Source organism: Periophthalmus magnuspinnatus, chromosome 7 (assembly GCF_009829125.3).
Source record: "Periophthalmus magnuspinnatus isolate fPerMag1 chromosome 7, fPerMag1.2.pri, whole genome shotgun sequence".
NCBI lineage: Eukaryota > Metazoa > Chordata > Actinopteri > Gobiiformes > Gobiidae > Periophthalmus > Periophthalmus magnuspinnatus.
In genome coordinates, this window is record NC_047132.1 from 10,461,959 (window position 1) to 10,486,603 (window position 24,645).

At 39.6% G+C, this 24,645-nt stretch overlaps 1 protein-coding gene across 3 annotated transcripts in view; it reads left to right on the forward strand.

The window, feature by feature from the left end:
- The first annotated feature begins 342 nt into the window (after positions 1-342).
- zfp64 (zinc finger protein 64 homolog (mouse)) overlaps positions 343-24,645 on the forward strand; it is a 182,435-nt gene continuing 158,132 nt past the window's right edge. Inside the window, exons 1-7 of one of the 3 annotated variants that reach the window (XM_055223090.1) lie at positions 343-582; positions 696-851; positions 3,783-3,929; positions 4,083-4,145; positions 5,619-5,870; positions 6,637-8,259; positions 10,666-10,704. In XM_055223090.1, the coding sequence (XP_055079065.1) occupies positions 561-582; positions 696-851; positions 3,783-3,929; positions 4,083-4,145; positions 5,619-5,870; positions 6,637-7,988 (1,992 nt within the window). In that variant the 5' untranslated portion in view covers positions 343-560 and the 3' untranslated portion in view covers positions 7,989-8,259; positions 10,666-10,704. Of the gene's footprint in view, positions 583-695; positions 852-3,782; positions 3,930-4,082; positions 4,146-5,618; positions 5,871-6,636; positions 8,260-10,665; positions 10,705-24,645 lie in introns of those variants that run through there. The other 2 variants (XM_055223091.1, XM_033969655.2) reach the window with 2 other exon arrangements.

The window sequence follows — 24,645 nt, forward strand, 5'->3', positions numbered from 1 at the left end:
TTTTACCTGGTTGCTAAAAAGCTAGCACTGCTTCAACAAACAAATATAAAACTTGGAAAAATTTGCGATAGTAACTTGAAGAACCGCCAAATTTACCTGTGTAACGTTTTGGCTCGTCAAACTATTTTTGATGAATTATTGAAATTGTCTTGTGAATGATTTTGAATCATTTTGTAGCACTGCAATGAATTAGTAGTATATAACTAACAAAAATGTTAAATAAGTCAATGAAATGCGTGAACATAATGAAATATTCGCAATGATAAATATATTGGGTCAAACATTTTCTACGTCTACTAAAGGCAACACTGACGTCACCCCGGAGCACTACCGCTGCCGTAAACCATGTGCTTTCTGTCGTGAAGCTCTGTCTGGTTTGCCTGCTGTTTGTTGTCAATTGTTTTGCCTTTTTTTTAATCCTACAAAATGCACGTTTTGCGATAAAGGCTGTACGCTTTCCTGAACTAAAGATGTTGTACTGGCGCTGTAAAAGTGGCTCTAATTCGTGAGCAGTGGAAATTATTTTAAAATGAGTTGAGATTTAGCAAAATAAGCTAGCAATGGCTACTTACAACACTGAAGGTAAGGTGTATTCAAGTTAAAGCTGTACTTATTAGCTTTTTACGTCTATGCATTTAAGATTTTATATATTTACTACTTTGTGATCGCCTCTTTTGCCTTCTTTTCTCTTCTAGTTCATTCAGTGGTGCTAGAAGTGAGCCCAGATATTCATATTTGTGGATTCTGCAAACAACAGTTCAACAACCTTGATGTATTTCGGGCTCATAAGCAAAATGAATGTGCTCTGCTGTCCTCAGACACTGTGGCCTCTTCTACAGCCGCCCTGACAGGTGAGGAATGTCCTCTGAAATTGACAATAACAATAACAAGCTGGGTATTGTTTAAATTAGCTTCCTAATCTTATGTTATCTCTAAACACATACATAAACTAAACTGCACTGTTCTGTGATTGAGCTTAGATATGACACAGAGTTAATGAATATTGAATGAAATATTAGAAAATTGATCCATACTAAGCTTGACTCACTGACCACTGACCACTGTAGCTGTGTAATTACTAGCCAAAAAAGGATCTAATGGGATCTAAAAGGATCTAGTGGTTTAAGGTGGTGTTGCATACCTGTTTTGTTTTCTTTTTATATGCTTTACCAAATGTAAATTACAGCTGCAGAATATATATATATATATATATATATATATAAAATTTAATCAAAATTGCAATTTGAAATGTTGAAATGATGAAGTTGCAAAAGCTTTATTATTCTCTACAAACAAGTAAGTCTACTGTCTTCTGTCAAACACGTTCTAAGAGAGTTTCTATTAATACAACAGTTAATATTTCAATCTGCTCTCAGCATTGTGAACTGAATCCTGGTTTAAAATCAGAAATCTCAAACAAAATCGCAATCACAACTCTTCTCATAAAACATAGGTTCCCATGGGTTTGAGAATGATGACAAATTAGGATTGTTGTCATAGCGACTAACATTTTAAACTAAATATAATCTTTTTCAATGGGAAAAATAGACCTCTCACAATAATTATTATATTAACTTATCGTTCAATATATGAAAACTGGAACATACTGGAATATGTTTTGTGGCTTAGTATTTATTTTGTGTAAATTTTCTTGGCAATAATGGGGAGATTTTTGCTATATTAGTTCCATCCATCCATCCATTTTCTTCCGCTTATCCGGAGCCGGGTCGCGGGGGGAGCAATCTAAGCAGGGACTCCCAGACTTCCCGCACCCCGGACACGTCCTCCAGCTCCTCCAGTGGGACCCCAAGGCGTTCCCAGGCCAGCCGAGAGACATAGTCCCTCCAGCGTGTCCTGGGTCTTCCCCGGGGCCTCCTCCCGGTGGGACATGCCCAGAACACCTCCCTAGGGAGGCGTCCAGGAGGCATCCTAAGCAGATGCCCGAGCCACCTCAACTGGTTCATCTCGACGTGTAGGAGTAGCGACTCTACTCCGAGCTCCTCCCGTGTGACCGAGTTCCTCACCCTATCCCTAAGGGTGCGCCCGGCCACTCTGCGGAGAAAGCCCATTTCAGCCGCTTGTATCCGTGACCTTGTCCTTTTGGTCATTACCCAGAGCTCATGACCATAGGTGAGGGTAGGAACATAGATTGACCGGTAAATCGAGAGCTTTGCCTTTGGGCTCAGCTCCTTCTTTACCACAACGGACCGATACAGCGACCGCATCACTGCAGACGCTGCACCGATCCGCCTGTCAATCTCACGCTCCATCCTTCCCTCACTCGTGAACAAGACCCCAAGATACTTGAACTCCTCCACTTGGCCTCGGATTTGGAGGAGCTGATTCTCATCCCAGCCGCTTCACACTCGACTGCAAACCGCCCCAGTGCTGCAGGTCCTGGCTCGATGAAGCCATCAGGACAACATCATCCGCAAACAGCAGAGATGAAATCCTGTGGTTCCCAAACCAGACCCCCTCCGGCCCCTGGCTGTGCCTAGAAATTCTGTCCATAAATATAATGAACAGAACCGGTGACAAAGGGCAGCCCTGGCGGAGTCCAACATGCACCGGGAACAGGTCTGACTTACTGCCGGCAATGCGAACACAGCTCCTGCTCCGGTCATACAGGGACCGGACAGCCCTTAGCAAAGAGCCCCGGACCCCATACTCCCAGAGCACCCCCCAAAGGACACCACGAGGGACACGGTCGAATGCCTTCTCCAGATCCACAAAACACATGTGGACTGGTTGGGCATACTCCCATGAACCCTCAAGGACCCAATGGAGAGTATAAAGCTGGTCCAGTGTTCCACGACCAGGACGAAAACCACACTGCTCCTCCTGAATCCGAGGTTCGACTATCGGTCGAATTCTCCTCTCCAGTACCCTGGAATAGACCTTACCGGGAAGGCTGAGGAGTGTGATTCCCCTGTAATTGGAACACACCCTCCGGTCCCCCTTCTTATACAGAGGGACCACCACCCCGGTCTGCCATTCCACAGGTACTGTCCCCGACCGCCACGCAATGTTGCAGAGACGTGTCAGCCAAGACAGTCCCACAACATCCAGAGACTTGAGGTACTCAGGACAGATCTCGTCCACCCCCGGAGCCTTCCCACCGAGGAGCTTGCCAACCACCTTGGTGACTTCAGCCAGGGTGATGGACGAGTCCGCCTCCGGGTCCCCAGTCTCTGCTTCCTCCTCGGAAGACATGACGGGGGGATTGAGGAGATCCTCAAAGTATTCCTTCCACCACCCGACAACATCCCCAGTCGAGGTCAGCAGCTCTCCACCCGCAATGTAAACAGTGTTGGTGAAGCACTGCTTCCCCCTCCTGAGGCGTCAGACGGTTTGCCAGAATCTCTTTGAGGCCGTCCGATAGTCCTCCTCCATGGCCATGTATATTGTACTAACTATATTAGTTGTAATACGAAAAGATGTGAGCTGTTGAGGGCTGACTCAGTAACTTCTGTGGCTAATTATTGGTACATTTTGCTATTTGTTTGTTGTAGCTCAGGCCTTTTGAATGATACTGTCTCTTTAAAAATGCTTCACTGGGATTATCTTGCATTATTCTTCTTGTATCAGTGGCATAAAGTAGTTTCAATATTATCCCAGATATATCATCCTTAAAAATGTGTTATTGTGACAGGCCTAGGGAAAAGGCCATTTAACTGTCAATTTACATACAGGCAGCATTGAGATATAACACCCTTTTAGCTTCATAAAAAAAAAAATCCATGTCACGCCTCTTTATAAACAACATACTTTCTCATCTGCAGATCCCAACACAGAGTTTGTCTTTGAGGAAACGTTTAAAACCTGCGTCATGAGAGGTGCCAAAAAGTCCACAAGCAAAACCCCGAAAACTGCTCAGAGAGAATTGAAACCTACGCTGGCTTCAAAGAGACACAGCTGCTGCTTCTCAGGTCGGGCCCCGCTGTTTATGACCCTCAGAGCTTTTGTAGGAAACTGTACTTCCTGTAAAACAAACCTGCAACTCATTAGAATGGCCCCTGAACTGTGCAATGGAAAGTGTTTCAATGGTTATATAACTTTATGATGTTTTTGTCATGTTTTAGGTTGCACTTTTAAAACCCAGTATGGCCAAAAAGATATGGAGAGGCACCTTAAAACACACACTGGTAAGTTCCTGCAGTTTTTTTTTTGTATAATTTCAAATATTGTTGTTGGTTAATTCGGATTCAACTATAATAAGCTAGTACAATATTTTGTATTAGTATATTGTATAAAGACCCATAGTGTTGTTGAAATTGTATTAATTCATAAAAATATAGTGTATTTCTAAAGCTTTAGTCTGAAAGTGTCATTATAATAATCCATTTCTCAATTTCGGACCCTTAAGTACTCGTGAGATCAACTTGCCTCAAGATGTCCTCAACTGAGGGGGACTCTCCTCCAGTCTCCTGTGTTGAAAAAACAAGAAAACCTCAAGTTTATTCTCAAAATGTGAAGATCTTCATGTATTCTTGTTTGTTGTTGTTGTTGTTTTATGGGGAATTGGGACGATATATATTAATGAACATATGTGCTTTAAATGTACATTTGTAACATGGCAGACTCACAAACAGCATAGGCCCATAACAAACTGAACTAAACAAAACACAGGACAGCAGGACAGAAAAAGTTTATTACCAGAGCCTCAGGGAAGGTCAGGTAAAGGAGGGCACCTGCATAAGTGCAAATACATGTTACGTATGGTTCTTTCCATATTCCATATCCCATATTGCACAATTTCAAAGGTATGATCAAAATCATGCCAATGTCAATCCCTATTCAACGAAAATTAAAAGGTAGCTGTTAAGTTGAAAACTACCACTACATGACATCACAAGGTGGAACAGACCATTTTGAATCCATTTTGTGTAATATAGGACCTTTAATGGACATTTCTGTAAATATGTCACTATTACCTATACAGCTAGTTTCCAACTCTAGTTCACAGACAAGATGTAGGATGCGAGCAACTTGGAAGAGTTATTTTAAAATTCACCGTACTTTGTCTTGTCCGTGTAATCCCTCCAGGTAGGCATGTTAGGATAATACTATATCGATTTATATTTCAATATATGAAAGCTAGAAGGATATTTTTTAGGCCTCAGTTTTTATCGTGAGTCCTGTTTCTTTGCACCAGTGGGGAGATATTGGGGTGTTTTTGTTATATGTAATTCTGACTATAATTATTATTGGTATATTCTTCTATTTGTTGCATCTCATGTTTTTTTAATGAAACAGTCTATTTAAAAATGGTTCACTGGGATTATCTTTAATTATTTATGTAGTTTCATGTATGTATTGCAATATTTTTCTGTAGTGACATACCGTGCTTCAAAATATGACAGGTCCACGTCCAGGTATGATCCAAAGCAGAAGAAAAAATTAACTTTGTCATCAAAACATCTTCACTCTTAAACTTTTATCCAGTTGATAGAATAGAAGTTTTCTTTTGCTGTGTACTTTGTTGTCAAAATACAACAGTCAGTGTAAAAATCCATTGATGAACTGCCACATATCACCAGATGTTTGTGCTGATCAGATAAACACACAAAAGAAGATGCTTACTGACCATGTAAATATAACCTCTGTGTTGTGTTTAGGAGAGAAGCCGTTTGAGTGCGAGCTGTGCCATAAACGCTTCAGCCGCAGGGACAAACTCAACATGCACAGCCGCTCTCACACTGGAGAAAAGCCTCACAAATGTAAACTGTGTTCGTACGCCGCGGCCGACAGCAGCAGCCTCAAGAAACACGTGAGGATCCACTACGACGAAAGGCCCTTCAAGTGTCAGATCTGCTCCTACGCCAGCCGCAACTCCAGCCAGCTCACCGTGCACCTGAGATCGCACACTGGTAAGAGGGGAGAGACAGTAGTAGTGCTTCTGTACAAGTCTCTCCATGGCCAAGCACCAAAGTACACATCAGTCTCACGCTGATTCCCCATGTTTAGTCCTGGTTTAGTCCTGACTCTGGGCACCAGCAGGAGGCCGGTCCCTGAAGTCCTCAGAGTGTGAGATGGTTCATCAAGTAGTTGACCAGGTTATTTTCAGACAGTAGAATGTTCAGAATCCTCTCCCAGACATGAGCTTGTATTTCTGTGTACAGTTGTCAATACTCATTTGTAGTATGTGACCAAACCTCTTTGTTAATGCCTGATCTTGTCTCCCAACTTGAGTTGGGCGTGACTGACAGGTGTATTAACCAATCAGAGAAAGACATGATCTGTGTCAAAACAAACATGGCAGCTTACATGTAAAATGTATTAGATACAGTATATCTATATTATTATTATTATTATTATTAGTCTCAGTAAAAATCCCCATAAAAATTTTTTCCATTTTCACTGATCCCTGGCACATGCCCACTACTCTTTACTTTGTTCTCTGATATATATTTCTTTATTTTTTCCTTAATTAGTGATACATATAGGAGTCAGTAGTGTCACGTAGCTATTTTGACACAAATAAAGAAAAAAAATACATAAAGCTGCTCACTAGTGTGATCTGCAGCTATACACAGGCAGCCATTTGTAGACAGAGTTTGTAGTTTTGAGTCCGCGAAGAGACAGGAGTCATAAAATTTATGAATAGATTTATACAAAATCAATCTTTTGTTGTAGGCGATGCTCCGTTCCAGTGCCAACAGTGCGACGCCAAGTTCAAAATCAACTCCGATCTGAAGCGCCACCTCCGGATCCACTCGGGCGAAAAACCTTACAAATGTGACTTCTGTGAATATCGCTGCGCTATGAAAGGAAACCTCAAATCCCACATCCACATCAAACACGGCACGGACAATACTTTCCAATGCACACAATGCGATTTCAAATGCACCAATAAGACTGCACTTCGCCAACACGCCAGAGACCACCAGCCTACGCAAGCTATTCAGTGCTCCAAGTGTAGCTACTCCTGCTCCAGCAAGGGGGCGCTCAAAGTCCACGAAAGAATCCACTCGGACGAAAAACCGTTTAAATGCGAATTCTGCAATTTCGCCTCAAAACAGCGCAGCAACTTGGTCATTCATCAAAAAAAAGTCCATGGAGATAAACCAGAAGATGTTGTGAAAAGTAAAGCTAGCAAGAATAAAAGTTGTGAATTGACGAAACCGGTTAGCTCACGTTACAGGGCAAAATTGGACGCAGCCAGAGCTTTTTCCTGTGATTTCTGCGACGCGTCTTTTGTCAGAGAAGATTCATTAAGAAGTCACAAAAAACAGCACAAGGAAAGTAATATGGTAGAACTTCAACTGCCGACACAATCTAATACAATCACATTAATACCTGAGTCGTCATCACAAGCCAACAACCAACTTGAAATTCCTTCGACGATTGGCACGTGTTTGGGGAGCGGCCATCTTAAAATCATTGTTTCTCAAGATTTTTCTAACGTGGATAGTACAAACAAACCAAATATGGTCCTCCTAAGCCAAGAAAGCCAGAATATGGTAGTTAACTCAATGCTCCAACAGGTCAATTTGCAACCAATCGCAACGTCGCAAACTTTAGACGCCAACCTCGAACCGCAAACCGTACTTTTAACACAACTGTGCCCGGACGATTCAACGAATTCACTCCATCAGGCATTTTTGCAAAGACCGCAAGACCAAACCTTCATATGCTCTGAACTGGAAAGTTTAAAAGCGCTAATTCAAGAAGGAGGGACGGAGGTGACGGTTGTGACAGAAGACAATGACGCTATGCTAACGTCAGCTAACCCGGGAACGATTTGCGGGCAAGCGCTGGAGTGTATGGAGGTGTCGACGCCGGCGGACTTGAGTTTAGAGCAGAGTGCCTTGACTACGTGTGAGGAAAGCGCGTTACTGATGCCAAATTTAAGTCTGGGAAGTCAAAACGTTGTCATTCATAGTGTACCTCTTATAATGTCAACACAACCGGAACACAATGAGATTAGCCAGCTTCAGCAGACAATATACTGTAATTCAGACGCCCTGGACAGTATTCCACAATGACCAACGAATCTCTGAATTTTACTGTTTTGAGTATTGAAAGGACTTCCATTGTCTCTGTCTCTCGTTAATTAAACAAAGACTTTAACTGCACTAGGGGAGACTTACCATGAATAATGCTGACTTGAATTTTTTCTGAGAAGTGTTAAAATTAAAGGGCCTATGTTACAGTATTTTCTGATCCATGTTATAATGTTGTTTCCTCATCACGAACATACTTGGAGTTGTGTTTTGTTTCATTCACATGTTTAACACACAAACCCTGCATGTTTACGTGAGTTTTTCTCTCAAACCGAAAACACCCTGGTCCAACTTGTGATGTAATGTGGTAATACAGGAAGTGCTCCACTGTGTTTTTAAACTCCACACACCTTCACTAGAATCATTTGGGTAATTTCATCCCTGGGACTTCCTATCTGTTCTTAACAAAAGGTAAAAGGTAGCATTTTGAGCTTTGGAGATGTAGACAGACTAATTCTAAAGGGTTACTCAAATGTATGAATGAAACAAAACACAACAATGATGAGGTTACAGCATTATAATATGGCTTAGAGCTCATTAGAGTCATTTTTGTGTAATATAGGACCTTTAATATTCAGTCTAAAGTGCACATTTACATCCAGGGGCATTTATATTTGAGAAAACACTGGAATCTAATCTGTTAAACTAATAGAAGAATCCCATGCATTTCAGAACATGTTTGTAGAGGTCGAAACTTCAGGGTTAGCAGTTAGCAGACTAAGAAGGTGTTAATTACTTTGCTTTGTATATTACTCCGTATGGCATTAAACTCCAGGGAGCCAAGTAAAATCTGTGGGGAGGTGATGCCGTTCACAGAAATCGTTTTCAATCGTTTTCAAGGTATTTTTAACTCTACAAAACACCTGTAGTTCAATAAATTCGAAATTGATAAGTTTAATGCCATACTGTGGAGCATTTCAGGCAAAGTAATACAGAAAAGTTGCATAGTGCACCTTCAAAACGTAAGTATGATCATTGTCCAAACGTTGTGCTTTGAAACTGAGAACTTATCACACGAAGTAAGTCCAACATCACAACAAAATATAGGTAATATGGTAACCAGGCAACAGGTTTTGTAATTTTATCTAAAGATCTTGCATAAGTTCATTTTATTATTTGTCTTCACTCATCTTACGCTAACATGCCTGGCTTACTTTTGAAAACTTGTGAATGCAGGGAAATAAAAATTGCACAATTTTTCTTGAAGTTTAACCCATAGTATTGATTAACAGCTTTGTGTAAAATAACTTTGTGTAATTCTTTTTAACGCGAAAGAACGAACTATCTGAATATGTGATACTGGTCATGACTTGAAAAAATAAAAGTCGTTCTTACAGAATTATTGCAGTTGCCTGTTGTGACCAAAAGATGGAAGCAGAGCAATGGACAATTCAGTTTATTTTCATTTGTCGAACTTCTACCTCCATCCCAGCACTCCATGGGTTACAGTTACTTCAATTAACCATATTTATCTTGATTTTAGTTTTAAAAAAATATTCAAATACCCAAGTTACAAAGTCACAATGGCAAAATACAAACCACATTTTATTGACTTATTTTAGACCATAAAAGTAAACACAGTTATGGTTCATTCAAGATATTTACTCTTAACTGAAATAAGCTAAAATTGTAAAGGTGATCTCTGAAACAAGAGCTTCTATTGGTCTAAAAATAATATTCCTATCTCACCTGAACCTGGGATTTAATTTTCTACCACACAAACTGGTTTTAGTCTCAGAATCTGGCAACATAAACTGAAGTGAAGAGCAAATACGCAAACACAAACAACGTGCGCATCATGTAAATATGTCAACGTAACAATTATATTTGATTTAAACATGGAAACATCCGATCTAATGACGCAATCTTCAATCTTCCTGTCTCCCTGTGTGACCAATTGACCTATAAATGTTCCACTGTACGGCATTAAACTTGTATACCTCCAAGTGGTGCTATCAGGCGACGTCACAAGTCAGATCTGTGGAGAGACGACACCAAAATTCTACAATACTGTGTGATTTTTCCAGTCAAACCAGTCACCATGGAGACGAGCAGATGGCAGAACCCTCACTTGAATAATCCTACATGTGCGACCTTTAACTTGGATTGTAATTTTTTTTTGGTCAAAGTCAATAACTCCATACGAGAGCATCAAGGTCTAGCATTTTAAAAGCCTGTTTGGTTTGGTTGGTATAGATTTTCCAATGAAGAGCTTTTAGCTGTATGTTTGTCTGTGTAAGTACATAACTACAGCCTCTTTTTACATGCAGGCTGCAGCACTTAGCATTAGCACAAGTCAAAGCCATACCTGAAAAGGACGACTCCGATATCGATTTGTCCCTCGGCTCGTAATGGCGTTTCTCTGGCTCGTAGTGGACGCAAGGAAAGTCGGGTTTATTTATTTTTAATTAAGAAAATGTAAGGATAATAATGCTTGAATTAAACTTGAATTGTGCTATAAAGGCTTGGTGAGGTTCTCAAGGTGCTACATCGTCAGTGGTGGAAGGTAACGAAGTAAAAGTAGTGAAGTACTGCACTTAAAGCCGACGTGTTACACTGTTTTCTGCTCTGGGTTATAATGTTTCCTCATCACAAACAGACCTGGAGTTGTGTTTTGTTTCATTCACACATGTTTAACACACAAACCCTGTATATTTAGGCTGAGTTCTTCTCTCAAACAGAAAACACTCTGTTCCACCTTGTGATGTCATGTGGTAATACAGGAAGTGCTCCACTGCTTTTTTTTTTGTTTTTAAACTTGATCCACCTTCACTAGAATCATTTGGATGATTTCAGCTCTTGGCCATCTCTGCTGAACTAAACCTAAAATGTGGATGCTAAGTTGAGAACTACCACTTCATGACATCACAAGGTGGAACAGAGCATTTTGAGCTTTGGAGATGTAGACAGACTAATAATAAAGGGTTACTTAAACATGTGTGAATGAAACAAAACACAACTCCAGGTCTGTTTTTGAGGAGGTAACAACATTATAGCGTGACTTAAAGCTCATAAGAGTCTGTTTTTACGTCACTACATTTGAGAACAGGTATCTGTACTTTCTACTCTACTATATTTTTTAACTGGGCTGAAAACAAAATTTAAAATAAAGAAAAAAAACACAATAGATTTAATTGTTTCTGTTGAACCAAATTCAGCACAAATCTTTATCAAAATCACAACATTTGAAGCTTTATTACATCTCGAAATCTGCACAAAATACTTTTAATTTTTACTGTTTAAGTACATCTTGAAACTATTCCTTTAACTACTTTAATACTTTTATTTAAGTAGATTTTTTCATGCGATACTTTCACTTTTACTTGAGTATTTTTGTGCTCCGGTGTCTGTACTTTTGCTTAAGTAACAAAACTGAGTACTTCTTCCACCACTGTTCAAGATGGATGCTTGATGGGAAGATAATTTTTCTAGCTCTTTTTGTTTGTATATTTGCGTTTGCTCAGATTATGAACAATTAAAAGCATAAACCCTCAGCCTTTTCAGCAGATCTCCGACAATAATAAAAAATACTTTTACTTTTCAGTCCTGTTAAAAGGTGTAGTGGAGTAGAAAGTACAGATACCTGCTTTCAAATGTAGTGAAGCAGAAGTAAAAAGTTACACTGGCATCATTGCCTTGTATCACGTCCTATTGTTTATTTATGTCTTCCCAGTGGTTTTAAAAGGGCTCCTGATACAGTATGGCACTTGGGCAGTTCCTTCCTTCCTGTGTTTGAGATCTCTTTGAATGGGGCCATAAACAACCCCCCACCCCTCCTCCCAAAACAGAGGCTATTTCTACTGCAGCTGCCCAAAGAAAAACCAAAGAAACTGAAGATCTGAAGCCGTCCAGAGAGAGAGAGAAAGAGAGAGAAAGAGGTGAGAGCGAGACAACTGCGAAACAATGAGAGTCTTAAAGGTGCTATATTACACAAACTTGACTCTTGTGAGCTTTAAGTCATAGCATAATGTTGTTAACTCCTCAAACACAGACCTGGTGTGTGAAGTTTAATATCACAGTGGAGCACTTCCTGTATTACCTCATGACATCACAAAGTGGAGCAGAGTTTTTTCAGTTTGAGAGAAGAACTCAGCCTAAATATGCAGGGTTTGCGTGTTAAACATGTGAATGAAACAAAACACAACTCCAGGTCTGTTTGTGACGAGGAAACAACATTATAACATAGATCAGAGGATAGTGTAGTATGGGCCCTTTAATCTTGTTTTACAAATAAATGTTTTGAGATGTTTTAATTAATTTACTTGGACAATAGACATAATTAAATCAGACACTTCCTGCACTGGAGCCAGAGAGGGAGAGGTGACACCGAGACAACAGCTCCAGGATACACTGCAAAACAATGACAAACTCTGATTTTTGAGTAGTTTTGATGAGCTTAATTCAATTTATAAAGACGAGAACATGTGTTTGTGCTGCAACTGTGAAATTCCAGTGTTGCAACAGGAAAGGGAAAGAATGCAGTATGATAAGAATACCAAAACTGATCTACTATTCATAATTTTTCATTTAAATATTCACAATACATGTTTGCATTTACACTATCCACTCCCCACCTTTATATTTTGTGTTTTATTTAATTGTACGCAAAATATTATACAAAAGTTTGGACAATCCTTCTGATTCAATGTTTTTTTTATTTTTTTTTTACTACTTTCTACATTTTATTTACACACAGAAGACATCAAATATATGGCTCTATATTTTATGTTCAAATCCAGTTTTTTTATTTATTTATTTATTTTCTTTACTGCATAATTCCAAATACCTTACTTTATATATTTGATGTGTTCTGGATGTATATAAAATGTAGAAGGTAGTAAAAATAAAGGAAAAAAATAAAACATTGATTGAGAGGGTGTGTCCAAACTTTTGTATAATATTTTTCATACAATTAAATAAAACGCAAAATATAATGCATTAATTAATATTGTTAATATTTTTGCTACATGTGAAAAATATGACTTAATTTTTATTCACTTTTTTTTTTTATGGACCAAAAGATGAATAAATGCCACTTCGAATGTGACCCCATCGGGTGAGTTGTTTTCTTATTATCTTAAACCATGAGTGTGTGTTCTTCTGAGCGTCCTGTAGGTGTGTTTTTGCAGTGTACAGGGGGCAGACTTTAAGCTGAGAGGGGCCCGTCCCTTTAAAACGTGTGAAGTCTTCAGAGGGCTGTAAAACTGCCCTTAATGAATCTAGTATTACACTTCATTTTGTTCGTCAGCACTGGTAGTAAATAGTCCAGACAGATCCCTCCTTCTTTCATCCACCCTCTCTCCCTCTCTTCCCTTCTTTCTCTCTCTCTCTCTCTCTCCCTTTCTCTCCCTCCCTCTCCTTCCCTCTTTCCCTCTCTCCCTCCCTCTCTCTCATCCTCTCTTCCTCCCTCTCTGTCCCTCTCTTCCTCTCTCTCTCACTCCTCTTCCTCTCTCTCCACCTCTATTTCTCTTTCTCACTACCTCGCCCTCTTTCTCACCCCTTCCCTTTCTTTTCTCTTTTTCTTCCTCTCTCACTTCCCCTCTCTCTTGCTCTTTCTCTCATTCTCTCTCTTTCTCACTGCCCCCTCACTCTTTCTCACCCTCTCTTTTCCTTTTCTCTTTTTTTTTATCCCTGTCTCTATTTCTCCACTCTGCCCACTGCCCCTTTCTCACCCTCTCCCTCTCTCTCTCTCTTGCTCTTTCTTTTCCTTCCTCCCTCCCCTTTTGCTTCTATTTGACCCCTCTCTTTCTCACCCTCTCCCTCTCTTTTCTCTCTTTCTCTCTTACTTTCTTTCTCAGTCTCTTTCTCCCCCTCTTTCTTTCTTTTTCACCCTCTCCTTCTCCCTCCTCTGTCATATTGTTTTAAACTCTCCCTTTATCAATATTGAAACGATATAATGTGCATCACAGTTCACAAATGTTCTTAAAAGAGTCTATAAAAGTGCACAATTATTGCCTTACATCCTTGTGAGGAAGATTACACTGGCTTTATCTAGAATGTTCCACAGTGTGACATTAAACTGTAGCATAATCTATAGCATTTATGCAACTACAGCTGCATTTATTGCTCAAAATGAATGAGAAATGTCCTTCCCAAACGTCCAACCGGGCTCTCCTCTCCACAGAGCTGACCAGTAACAAGACCCTGTGCTTCACCTGCTTGTTTCGATGGTAATGAATAAGTTGAATGCCAATTTGCAACATTCTAGGCAAAGCAATAACATCTCCATGGAGACAAGCAGAAAGGTTACACAGTGAACCTTAAAGTAATGCCGTGTTTAGTCTCCACAAAGCTTATTTATTCATTTATTTATTTATGTGTCTGTCTGTTTGTTTGTTTGTTTTAATGTATGTGAAAAATAAATCCTAATTGTTCTTCCCAAACCTGTGCCTGCTGAGCTCCATATTGTGTTGCCATGTTTACTGACGTCTCAAACGTCTGTAATGAAATAAACTCATTATATTGGCATGTTTCTCATTGCGTCAGTTCTGTTGTGACACTATTGACAGCTTAAGTGATTCTGTTTTTCTTTTAGCTCTTTTGTGTTTAGTTTTCAGACAGACCCAAAGCATCAGTGTCATAAAAGTATCGGATCAGACTGGATAATCTGTGTGAATGAATCGTGGCCATTTGTGAAACTATTAGTGAGATTTTGTGTCGATATGAGTAACTAAACCTTTTTACTCATGTGAAGTCCTGAACACTGCTGCTTTTCAGATTATAGTCGTCTTCTGGACTCCTCAGGATCAGTACATTTAAATAACCAAGTAAAAGTAGTAAAGTACTGTAATTAAGTAAACACTTTAGGTACCTGTACCACATCGCCCAGATTTGCATTACTGCAACTGCTGTTGGGCACCCACCCCACCCTGGATCCAGGTGTGGGGTGGGTGCCCAACAGCAAACGCCTGGTGGCCGGGCCATTCCCCATGGGCCCGGCCAGGCACAGCCCAAAGGAGCGACGTGGGGCTGTCCTCCCATGGACCCACCACCTGCGAGAGGGTCCATGACGGGCCAGTGGACTCGTCCATCTCCCTGGCTGAAGTCAGTGAGGTGGTTGGTGAGCTCCTCTGTGCCGAGGCTCTGGGGGTGGACTTGATCCTGAGTACCTTAAGTCTCTGGATGTTGAATGATAGAACATTTTTAAGCAGGTACTTTAATACTTTTACTTGAGTATTTTTTTCGCTCCGGTATCTGAACTTTTACTTAACTCAACTTCAGACAGGTTTGGTGTAAAACAATGACACTGGTTTTTCGCTTAAATTTTAAACCAGTTTTTGTGATTTAACATCACTTTCCATATTCATTTGATGAACCAGACATCTCCCTCAATCCCCCTTCCCTCCCTCCTTCTTTACCTCCTCTCTCACTCCCTTCTTCCTCGCTTTAACAAGTAGCGCCTAGTCCATGATTTAATGTTTCAGTCTTCCAGTCCCCCCCCTTCCCCTGCTCTATCTCTGCCTCTCTTCCTCTTGTCTTTTTTTTTTTTTTTTTTAAGACAGTAAAAATCTGGTACAGCGCCTTTAACAAGTAGCGCAAAAGATTCATCATTTTTCTCCCTCCCTCTCTACCTCTCTCCATCCTTCCCTCTCTTCCTCTTCTCTCCCTCTCTGTCCCCTCCTCTTCCTCATCTCTCCCTCCTCCTCTCCCTCCCCCCTCCTCTCCCTCCCTCCTGTGCTCTGTCCATGTGTGTGCTGGTGTTTGACTCTTTTTGTCATTCCTGGGTTATCAGGAAGCACCTCGCTGACAGTTCTTTTGTTGCGCTTGTTGCTTTAAGTTTTAAAAGCTCCTCAGGGGAAGAAAAATGATTCAGAGCTGATGGACAGAGCACCAGCGCCTGTAAAAATGTCTATGTGAAGACATAGTGACGACTATGTGTGTGACTGTGTGTGACTGTGTGTGTGACTGTGTGTGTGACTGTGTGTGTGGGTGGGTGTGCGTACGTGTGTGTGCGTGTGTGTGTGTCGGGGTGTGTGTGCGTGTGTGAGACAGGGTGTGTGTGTGTGACCGTGTGTGTGAGACAGGCAGAGAGACAAAATACTCAAACAGTTATCAGATAGACAGATTACTAATGTAGATTTTTAAATGTGATACTCTTACTTTTACTTTTCAGTATTTTTTGCTCCTGTATCTGTACTTTTACTCAAGTAACAACATTGAGCACTTCCTCCACCACTGTCCACAGTCCACCTGGTTTAAAGTCACCATTGAGTGTGTAAAAACCTTTTGATGTTTTATTTTAGATCGTAATTAGTGTGAAAGTAGCATCTGAGCTGAGTTGAGATTCCTGAAGTTGTGTGAGTCTGGTAAACGTCTAGTGACCATGAAACCTCCTCTTTTACATGTGTCTGGTGAGCAGTGTTGGAAGAAGTACACAATTTTGTTACTTAAGTAAAAGTAGAGATACCAAGGTAAGTAAAAGTATTACATAAAAAAGATTTACTTCAGTAAAAGTTTATTTATTATTTTTTGTTTGCTCAAAGCCAAAGTTTGAAAGTTTAGTCAGGATGGTAAAAAATAACCCCTCAAATCATATGATAAGCACTTTTTAACTTTTCAGTCCTGTTCAAAAGAGTAGTACATATACCTGCTGTCAAATGTAGTGAAGTAAAAGTAAAAAGTATCCACAGTAAAACTACTTAAGTAAAGATACCTAAAAATTCTACTTAAGTGCAGTACTTTAATACTTGTACTTCGTTACCTTCCACCACTGCTGGTTATACTTTAATATGGAGACTGGCTTCACTTTTTATTTCTATGTGAATGAGAGTTCGATTTGACATAACTCCAGATAACAGAGACGCAAAGTGATCGAGCTGTAGTAACAGAAAAAGAGACAGAAGCTCAGGTGGCTGAGCATTTGTCCACTGATCTGAAGGTTGGTGGTTCAAATCCCACTCTGAACATAAACATCATTGAGTGGTCAGATCCACTGACCCACAGGTTGGCAGTGCGAGTCCAACTCTCAGATGAAAACTCTTGTTGCGTCCTTGAGCAAGACACTTAATCCATCTCACTCCCAGTGTCTGTGTACACTGGTGTATGAATGTGAGTGTGAATGTGTGAGTGGTGGACCACTCTTGGACGAGGGATTACACTGACCTCTTTGTTTTATCATAACATTTAGAAGTTACTATATGAAATCTTTTATTTGTCATTTTTTTTAAATTAGTGCAGTCAAAAGTGAAATGTTACTGTCTGTGTCACTAGTCTCACTATAAACTGGAGAACTGGGAAATACTGTTTCATCAACTGTGCGGCAGAATGACATTATGCAGAACGAGGGATAATGTGAAACTATGTCAAAAGAGATGAACAGATACCAGACGCATCAGCTCTGAGTGACACTGGAATGCTGCTATTTACCAAAGGGCTTCTTTTGTAGTAATTGTACGTCTAAGAATATTTTGCCATTCCATTCTAATCACTTTTTAAATGATTACATAAAAAAACAGATTTTTATTTTTTTATTTTTTATTTTGCAATATTTTATTTTGCAATATTTTTTTTTTAGAAATACACTAAAATATGAGAAGTATTTACATTATATGTCCTAAGCAAATACTAAGTCCATAACTCATTATGTAGCAGTATGCCAGTAAACATATCTATCTTTCATTTATTCATTTATAGTTTTTGTTGTTGTTTTTTAAATTTGCTAAAGCAAAAAATCCTGAAATTCATGGTTTCTTACTGTAAGCAGAGTCGCCTCTCCATGGATCTGACTTGTAACTTACCTGGCTTGTCTCCATGGAAATAGATAAGTTTAATTCTGTACTGCAGTGGTGGAAGGTAACAAAGTACAAGTACAAAAAGTGTTGTACTTAAGTAGAATTTGGTAACTCTACTTAAGTAAATTTTACAATGTGTACTTTTACTTTTACTTCAGTACATTTGAGAGCAGTATCTGTACTTTTTACTCCACTACATTTTTGAACTGGACAGAAAAGTAAAAAGTACTTTTGAGGGGTCATTTTTACCATGTTAGTGGTAACATCCTGACTTAAGATTTTTAGTTTAGCTTCGGCTTTGAGCAAACAAAAATACATACTTAAAATTCATAAGAACAAAGAAGAAATTGATTTGTATTGCTACTGTGACCAAAATCTGTGTAATTTTAAATCGATATCACTACATTTACATTTTAACAAATTAACAAAAGTTGTGTGAAATACTTTTAATTTTACCTTTTTAAACACATACTTAAATACTTTTACTTAAGTAGATTTTTTTCATGTGATACTTTTACTTTTGCTTGAGTAACTTTTTACCTCTGTATCTGTACTTTTAGTTAAGTAACAAAACTGAGTACTTCATCCACCTCTGCTGTACTGTGGAACATTCCAGATAAAGCCATAACATCTCCATGGATACATATATAACTTGAAAATTGGGCAAACTTTTCATAAAATCCCAAATATATTGTTTATGTTTTAGTGAAATTAGCAGTCAGAGCGGGCTTATGCACTTTTAGTAATGGGTTTGTATTATTTTAAAGTGTCTGTAGTCTCACATTTTTAGCTGATCTCCCATGCCTTTAAACAAACCCTTTCTGTCCATTTAAACTAAGCAGCTGATCTCTGTTGAATACATTTACAACATCTATCTTCGGCTATTGTCACGTCTCCATTGTTTCTCAGGGCCTGTGTCTCTGCTCACTCGCTCCAAACAAATGAATGTGCTCAGTGCATTCAGCCCAAGAACAATGCTCTGATTGGCTCTTTACATGTTCTAGAATTTGACGATGTCATAATTTCAGACGGAGAGCAGGAAATAGAAAGAAATAACTCAAAAAATAACTCATAACACACTGTCCACATGTGTTTAAAGGTCCTATATTACGCAAAATTGACTCTTATGAGCTTTAATGTTATTATAATGTTGACCTAGAGTTGTGTTTTGTTTCATTCATGCATGTCTGAGTAATCCTGTGTTATTAGGACTATTATTAGGTTATTATTCCACCTTGTGATGTCATGAAGTGGTAGTTTTCAAGTTAGCAGCTACATTTTACCTTCAGTTCAGTAGAGATTGGAAATTCCAGGGCTGAAATTATCCAAATGATTCTAGTGAAGGTGTGTGGAGTTTAAAAACACAGTGGAGCACTTCCTGTATTACCGCATGACATCACAAGGTGGAACAGGGTGTTTTCTGTTTGAGAGAAGAACTCAGCCTAAATATGCAGGGTTTGCGTGTTAGATATGTGTGAATGAAACAAAACACAACTCCAGGTCTGAGAGAGATTGGCTCCAAAAACTTGGCATAAAATGTTTTCAAGTGAAATTTTATAAAGTCACAATATTCGATACTATTGTGAGAAATGGATCCCACCTCTACAATCACACAAATGAAATGCTGACTTAAAGATGCACCATGTCACGTTTTTAGGTTACACCAACCGCTTGTCTCAGTGGGGATGTTATGTCTTTGTCTAGAATGTTCCGTGATATGGCATGAAACTTGTCAATCTCCATGGAGACAAGCAGCAGCAGATACAGGTCACTACATATTTATGCTTAATTTCTTTGCAATAAACGCATCTATATCAACTAACTATATCATCATGATAAGTTTAATGTCCTACTGTGGAACATTCCAGGTAAAGCACACACTATTGCTGGGTTTGCAATAATGACACACGACATTCTATAGGCCAATATACAGAAGGAGGAGTCTAGTCAGTAATGGAGCTCAACAGTGTCCACCAGCTCCAGTTTCAGAAGTACATTTTCAGTGTTTCCCATTGAGGAGGCCAATGAGCTACATGCTAATACCCATAATGCAGTTGGTTTAAGCCCCAAAAGCACATTTAAACACAAGATTCGCCGAAATGCTTTAATACCGTAAATTTCGGACTACAGAGCGCACCTTGATATAAGCCGCACCAGCTAAATTTGAAGAGAAAATCAATTTTGTACATATATAAGCCGCACCTGAATAAAAGCCGCAGGTTTTCATATTGTAACATGAGACATTTACACAGAAAGACGGTGCACCGACACGCTTTTTTTTAAACTGTGCCTGAAAATTGGCACCAACACGACAACAACACGGGATGAACACATCTGCAGGTTTAGAAAATAAAGCTGCACCAACACGGAAAATCTGCTTTTATTTCCTCTGAAAACTTTTGTCGTCTTTTTACATTGACCAAGTTGGATTCATTGATGTCGAGCTTACGTGCAGTGGCTCTATTTCAGGGGTCGGCAACTCGCGGCTCCGGAGCCGTATGCGCCTCTTTCCGCCTCATACTGCGGCTCTGCGTGGCTTGGGAACTGACACACACACAGCTCACAGTCCTGCGTAAAGAGCCCTGATTTTCAGACGTTGTGCGCACAGGGGTCAGGAGCAACTTTGGCCCGTCCCTAATGACACACTAATAAGCTCGTCCGTAGATGTATCATGAAAATCCTGCTGGAAATCGCCACAGAAATCTATTTGATGTAGTAGCAAGTTTATTATCTGCTCTTGTCTCCGCGGTGACGTATCACGTATAACACATGAGACACGACGCACAAAAGTAGAGCCACAAGCGAGTGAAAATGAGCCAAAACAAAAGTCTTTGGAGATCTTTTTAACAAAGGGGAAAAGGACAACTGAGGAGCCAGAAGAAGAGACTACGACCTCCAAGAAAAAGAAAGATAAATTTAACAGACAATGCCTACTTAAAATCTGGGTTTGTCTCTACAGGTGACTCTCACGCACAGTCCGCTCTGCGTAACATACGGGAAAAGCAAATAAGGCAATGAAACCTTCAAAACTGCTTTGGCACATGGAGAATAAGCACCTGGGATTAAACGATACGCTACGAGTTTTTTTGTTGTTTTTTTAAAGAAACTGCGGAGTAGAGTAGACATAATCACATAATCAGCGCGATGCATGATGCAGCGGTTTGGTGAGTTGTATTTTTTTAATGCACTTAAGTTGTTTTTGCCATATTTATCTGCCACGTGTAGAAGGCTTGTCCGTGAAAGTAAAACCTACATTATTCCGTTACATTATTGTTATTATACAGTGTTATCTTCATTTTAGATGTCAAAAAGTATTTGCGGCTCCCAGTGTTTTATTTTATGTGGAAAGTGGGTCCAAATGGCTCTTTGCGTGTTAAAGGCCGACCCCTGCTCTGTTTCCTTTCTGTTTCTTTATCTTAAAAACTGCATCATATCCATTTCATGATGCGCAAAATGATCGTTCAAAATCAAAACTAGTGAATTCTTCAGAGCAGAATCTTTCCCCACGTCTGTCTCACTTTTACGTTTACAGCTAGAGAGCGCCCCCCAGGGGCCGTTATCCAGTAAAATTCCATATATAAGCCGCACTGCTGTAAAAGCCGCAGGGTTCAAAGCGTGGAAAAAAAGTAGCGGCTTATAATCCGAAATTTACGGTAACTTAGTGATTTCAGAAACAGATTTTAAATAAAATTATAGGTGGCCGTTAATTACTGCAGAACTGATTAACCCTGAGCAAGTTCCTGGAAAATCTATGCAAAAAAAATGTGCATTATTTAATATTTTGTCCTTCAAATTAACATTCGCTTCATATTATAAATCAGATGTTACGTCCCGACAGTTAAGCTTTAAGTTACTTGAGTTGAGATACTTTTTTACTACTACTTGAGTAATTTCTTGGACCACTACTTTGTACTTCTAATTGAGTAATATTATTTTGAAGTAACATTAGTCTTACTTAAGTGCAATGTTTTGGCCATCTCTGGTCACATGACGCCTGTGGGATTCATGGGATTCAGCTCACCGTTATATGCAACATTTTAAGTATTTTTTGTCATTCAAAAGACACAATATTTGGTTTTAAATTGTGAATCGCTACGGCAACGGTCCTAATTTCCTGTCATTCTGAACCCCATGGATATATTGCCTTGTGTTGTTCCATATTTCACTGACAGAGATGGTCACATGACTGCTGTGTTTTCACTCAGGCCTGATACAGATTTGGTTGTTGTTTTATGCTTGCGCGTTTTGCTCACGGTGGTACATTATTTCTCAGTGTCAGCACGGTTCATTGTGTCCATTCAAACATACACAGCCCCCCCCACCCCATGTGTGCTGTTTGCAATGCTACTGTGTGTGGTTATTATAAGGTGATTATTGGACTTAAGCAATCAATAATTTACAGAAAATCAGATTACTGAATAGGATTACATTAGAATAAGCGCTTTATTAATAGTACATGTATTAACCTCTGTGTGGTACTTCAGAAAAGGCTTTAACGTGTAAAAATGTGTACTTGGGTTATATTGTTTAATATGGGAGAAGGTAAAATAGTTAGCAAAAGTAGTAATTAAAGCTGTTCATTATGTGTTACCATAATAGTAACGTGTGACATTTGTTTCAGAGCATTGTTCTTAGTGGTTAAAATGGTTAAAAAAATGGTCATCTTGTCATATTTGATTCGATGCACAACATTGTTTAAAAGACACAGTCAAACTTGAGCCGAAGAATGCTCCTCTATTCTCTGTCTGCGTTAAAATAAAGTATAAGCGATTTTGATCAAACCGCTGCACACTGAAACTTTGCATCCTGACATTTTGTATTTGGTGAGGACATCCTGCCAACGTAAAACAAGCGAATGTATTTACGATTTCAGAATTCCTCCGGTTTGAACAGATGGCTACGAGCAAGCAAAATATTTTCTTTGTTCAGCGCTGCCTTCTCCAAAGAAAACAAACATGGCGGAAATCTGATCTTTACACATACAGGGCATTGTGCTGTGGCAGTGTCAATGCTCCATTCATCTGTGTGTGGGTCTGACACCCCCACTCTGCCTTTACAACAGAGAGGAAGACTTCACCTGGCTCATGTGTAGTGCTCTCAATGGACTTTTACATATTTACTAATGTGAAACGGCTCTCGCTGAAAGTGACTGGGAAAACGCGGAATGTCATGAGGAATATTTGAATCTAATTGGCCAAAGCGAATCGAAGACAAAAAAATCTAACTTTTTTTTACACCGAGTTGAGAGAAAAGCACAAGAAAAGCCCTGTCCACAAATCCACAAAGCGTTTACCTTCTGTATGTTTTTCTAAATACTCCATATTTCTGCTAAAACAGGTTGAAATTCGTCTGTCGGCATTGCCATGTTTGTTTTGCTTAATTTAGGCCATGGATCTATTAAAATAACTGGATAGTGTATTACTAGCTTAAAGCTGTCTCAAGTTGGATTAGTGGCCACTCACTGGTACTACAACGAAAAAATCCCTCCTGCCCAGAAAGGACTTTTCTCATAAAGCGCAAAGTAATCACAGACTGCTCCTGTTCAGGTTCAGAAGCTCCTGGAAGCATAAACATTATAATTTGATCACTTCCCTAACCACTGAGCCACTGATGCCCCAAACGCCCAATCATTCAACTCAGTCAGTGGGGATCAGAAATACTTATTGTCTCTTCTATTGTCCCTTGTCTCCTTCACAGCCGCTCCACTCACTCCCATCGCACAGTCTCACATGGTCCATGGGCAGGGCAGGACGAGGATGTACGTAGCTGCTAAAGGCTAAACATGAGCCATTGAGCCCAGCCCATTGACTTGAATGGGCGGCCATGTTTAGACCCCGGGCGTGGGTTTGGGTGCTTCACCTTTGACTTCCGTGCACACGTCAGTACTGCTCTGTGATTGGCCCACTCACTGCTGAGTGAATGTGAACCTTACAGTGGGAAAATCTCAAGATGGATTCTCACAAATGTCACCAGAATCCATCTTACTGTGTGAGGTTAAGAAAGAATCACATTACAACATTTATGGGAAACACTTCACAATAACTGCACCTTACTCAGCCTTAATAAAACATGAACAAAGACTTCATTCATTCATAATGAACATATAGTTTATTAAGAATGACTCAGGCCTTACACTTAACACTTCAATAAACATGATGTCCAGCACCTTTAAGTACTTACTGAGCCTGAATCATTCTTATTAAACTGTTCATTATGAATCAAGTCTTTCTTCGTGCTTTATTATGTCTATAGTGTATTTCAAGTGTTACCAATGTGTCATCTTAAAACTAAACTTTTTTGTGGCGACTTGTGGATCAAAGTGAAGGTTTGGTCCATATTCAAGTTTTTTCTCTGTTTAGGTTAAATTGGTGAATTGATTTGAATGAGTTACATTAAAGGTACACTGTGGGACTTTTCTGCAGCTCTATTTCCCTGTAGTGTAAAGTGTAAATATGACGTTGCAGTTTGAGGGTGGTCAGCAGGGTCCCATGGGTGCACTGTAGCAGGAAGCACGCCTGTTTTCACAGTGATATGAGCAGAGAGGGGCGGTGATAGAAGAGCAGGCACAGATAAAAGTGACTCTGGGCAGTTTCACTCTTGCGTCACCACATTCAGATCACTCCACAGGTTACACTCCAAACTGATACTGATGGGAATTTAATTATGTTTCAATTCAGATGTGTTCCTTCATTTTTCTGATTTTGTGAGGGTGTCTCCCATTGAACACACATATACATTTGATTTTAACTTTCTATTTATGCATTTGAAACCAGGAAGTGTTTTGCTTTTTAAAGGTGCAGTATGGAAAATTTCCGGTTGCAGGTCTGCCACTGTGTTATTGCTTTGCCTAGAGTGTTCCATGGTATGGTATTAAAATCTCATCTAACATGCATTCATTCTATTATTTA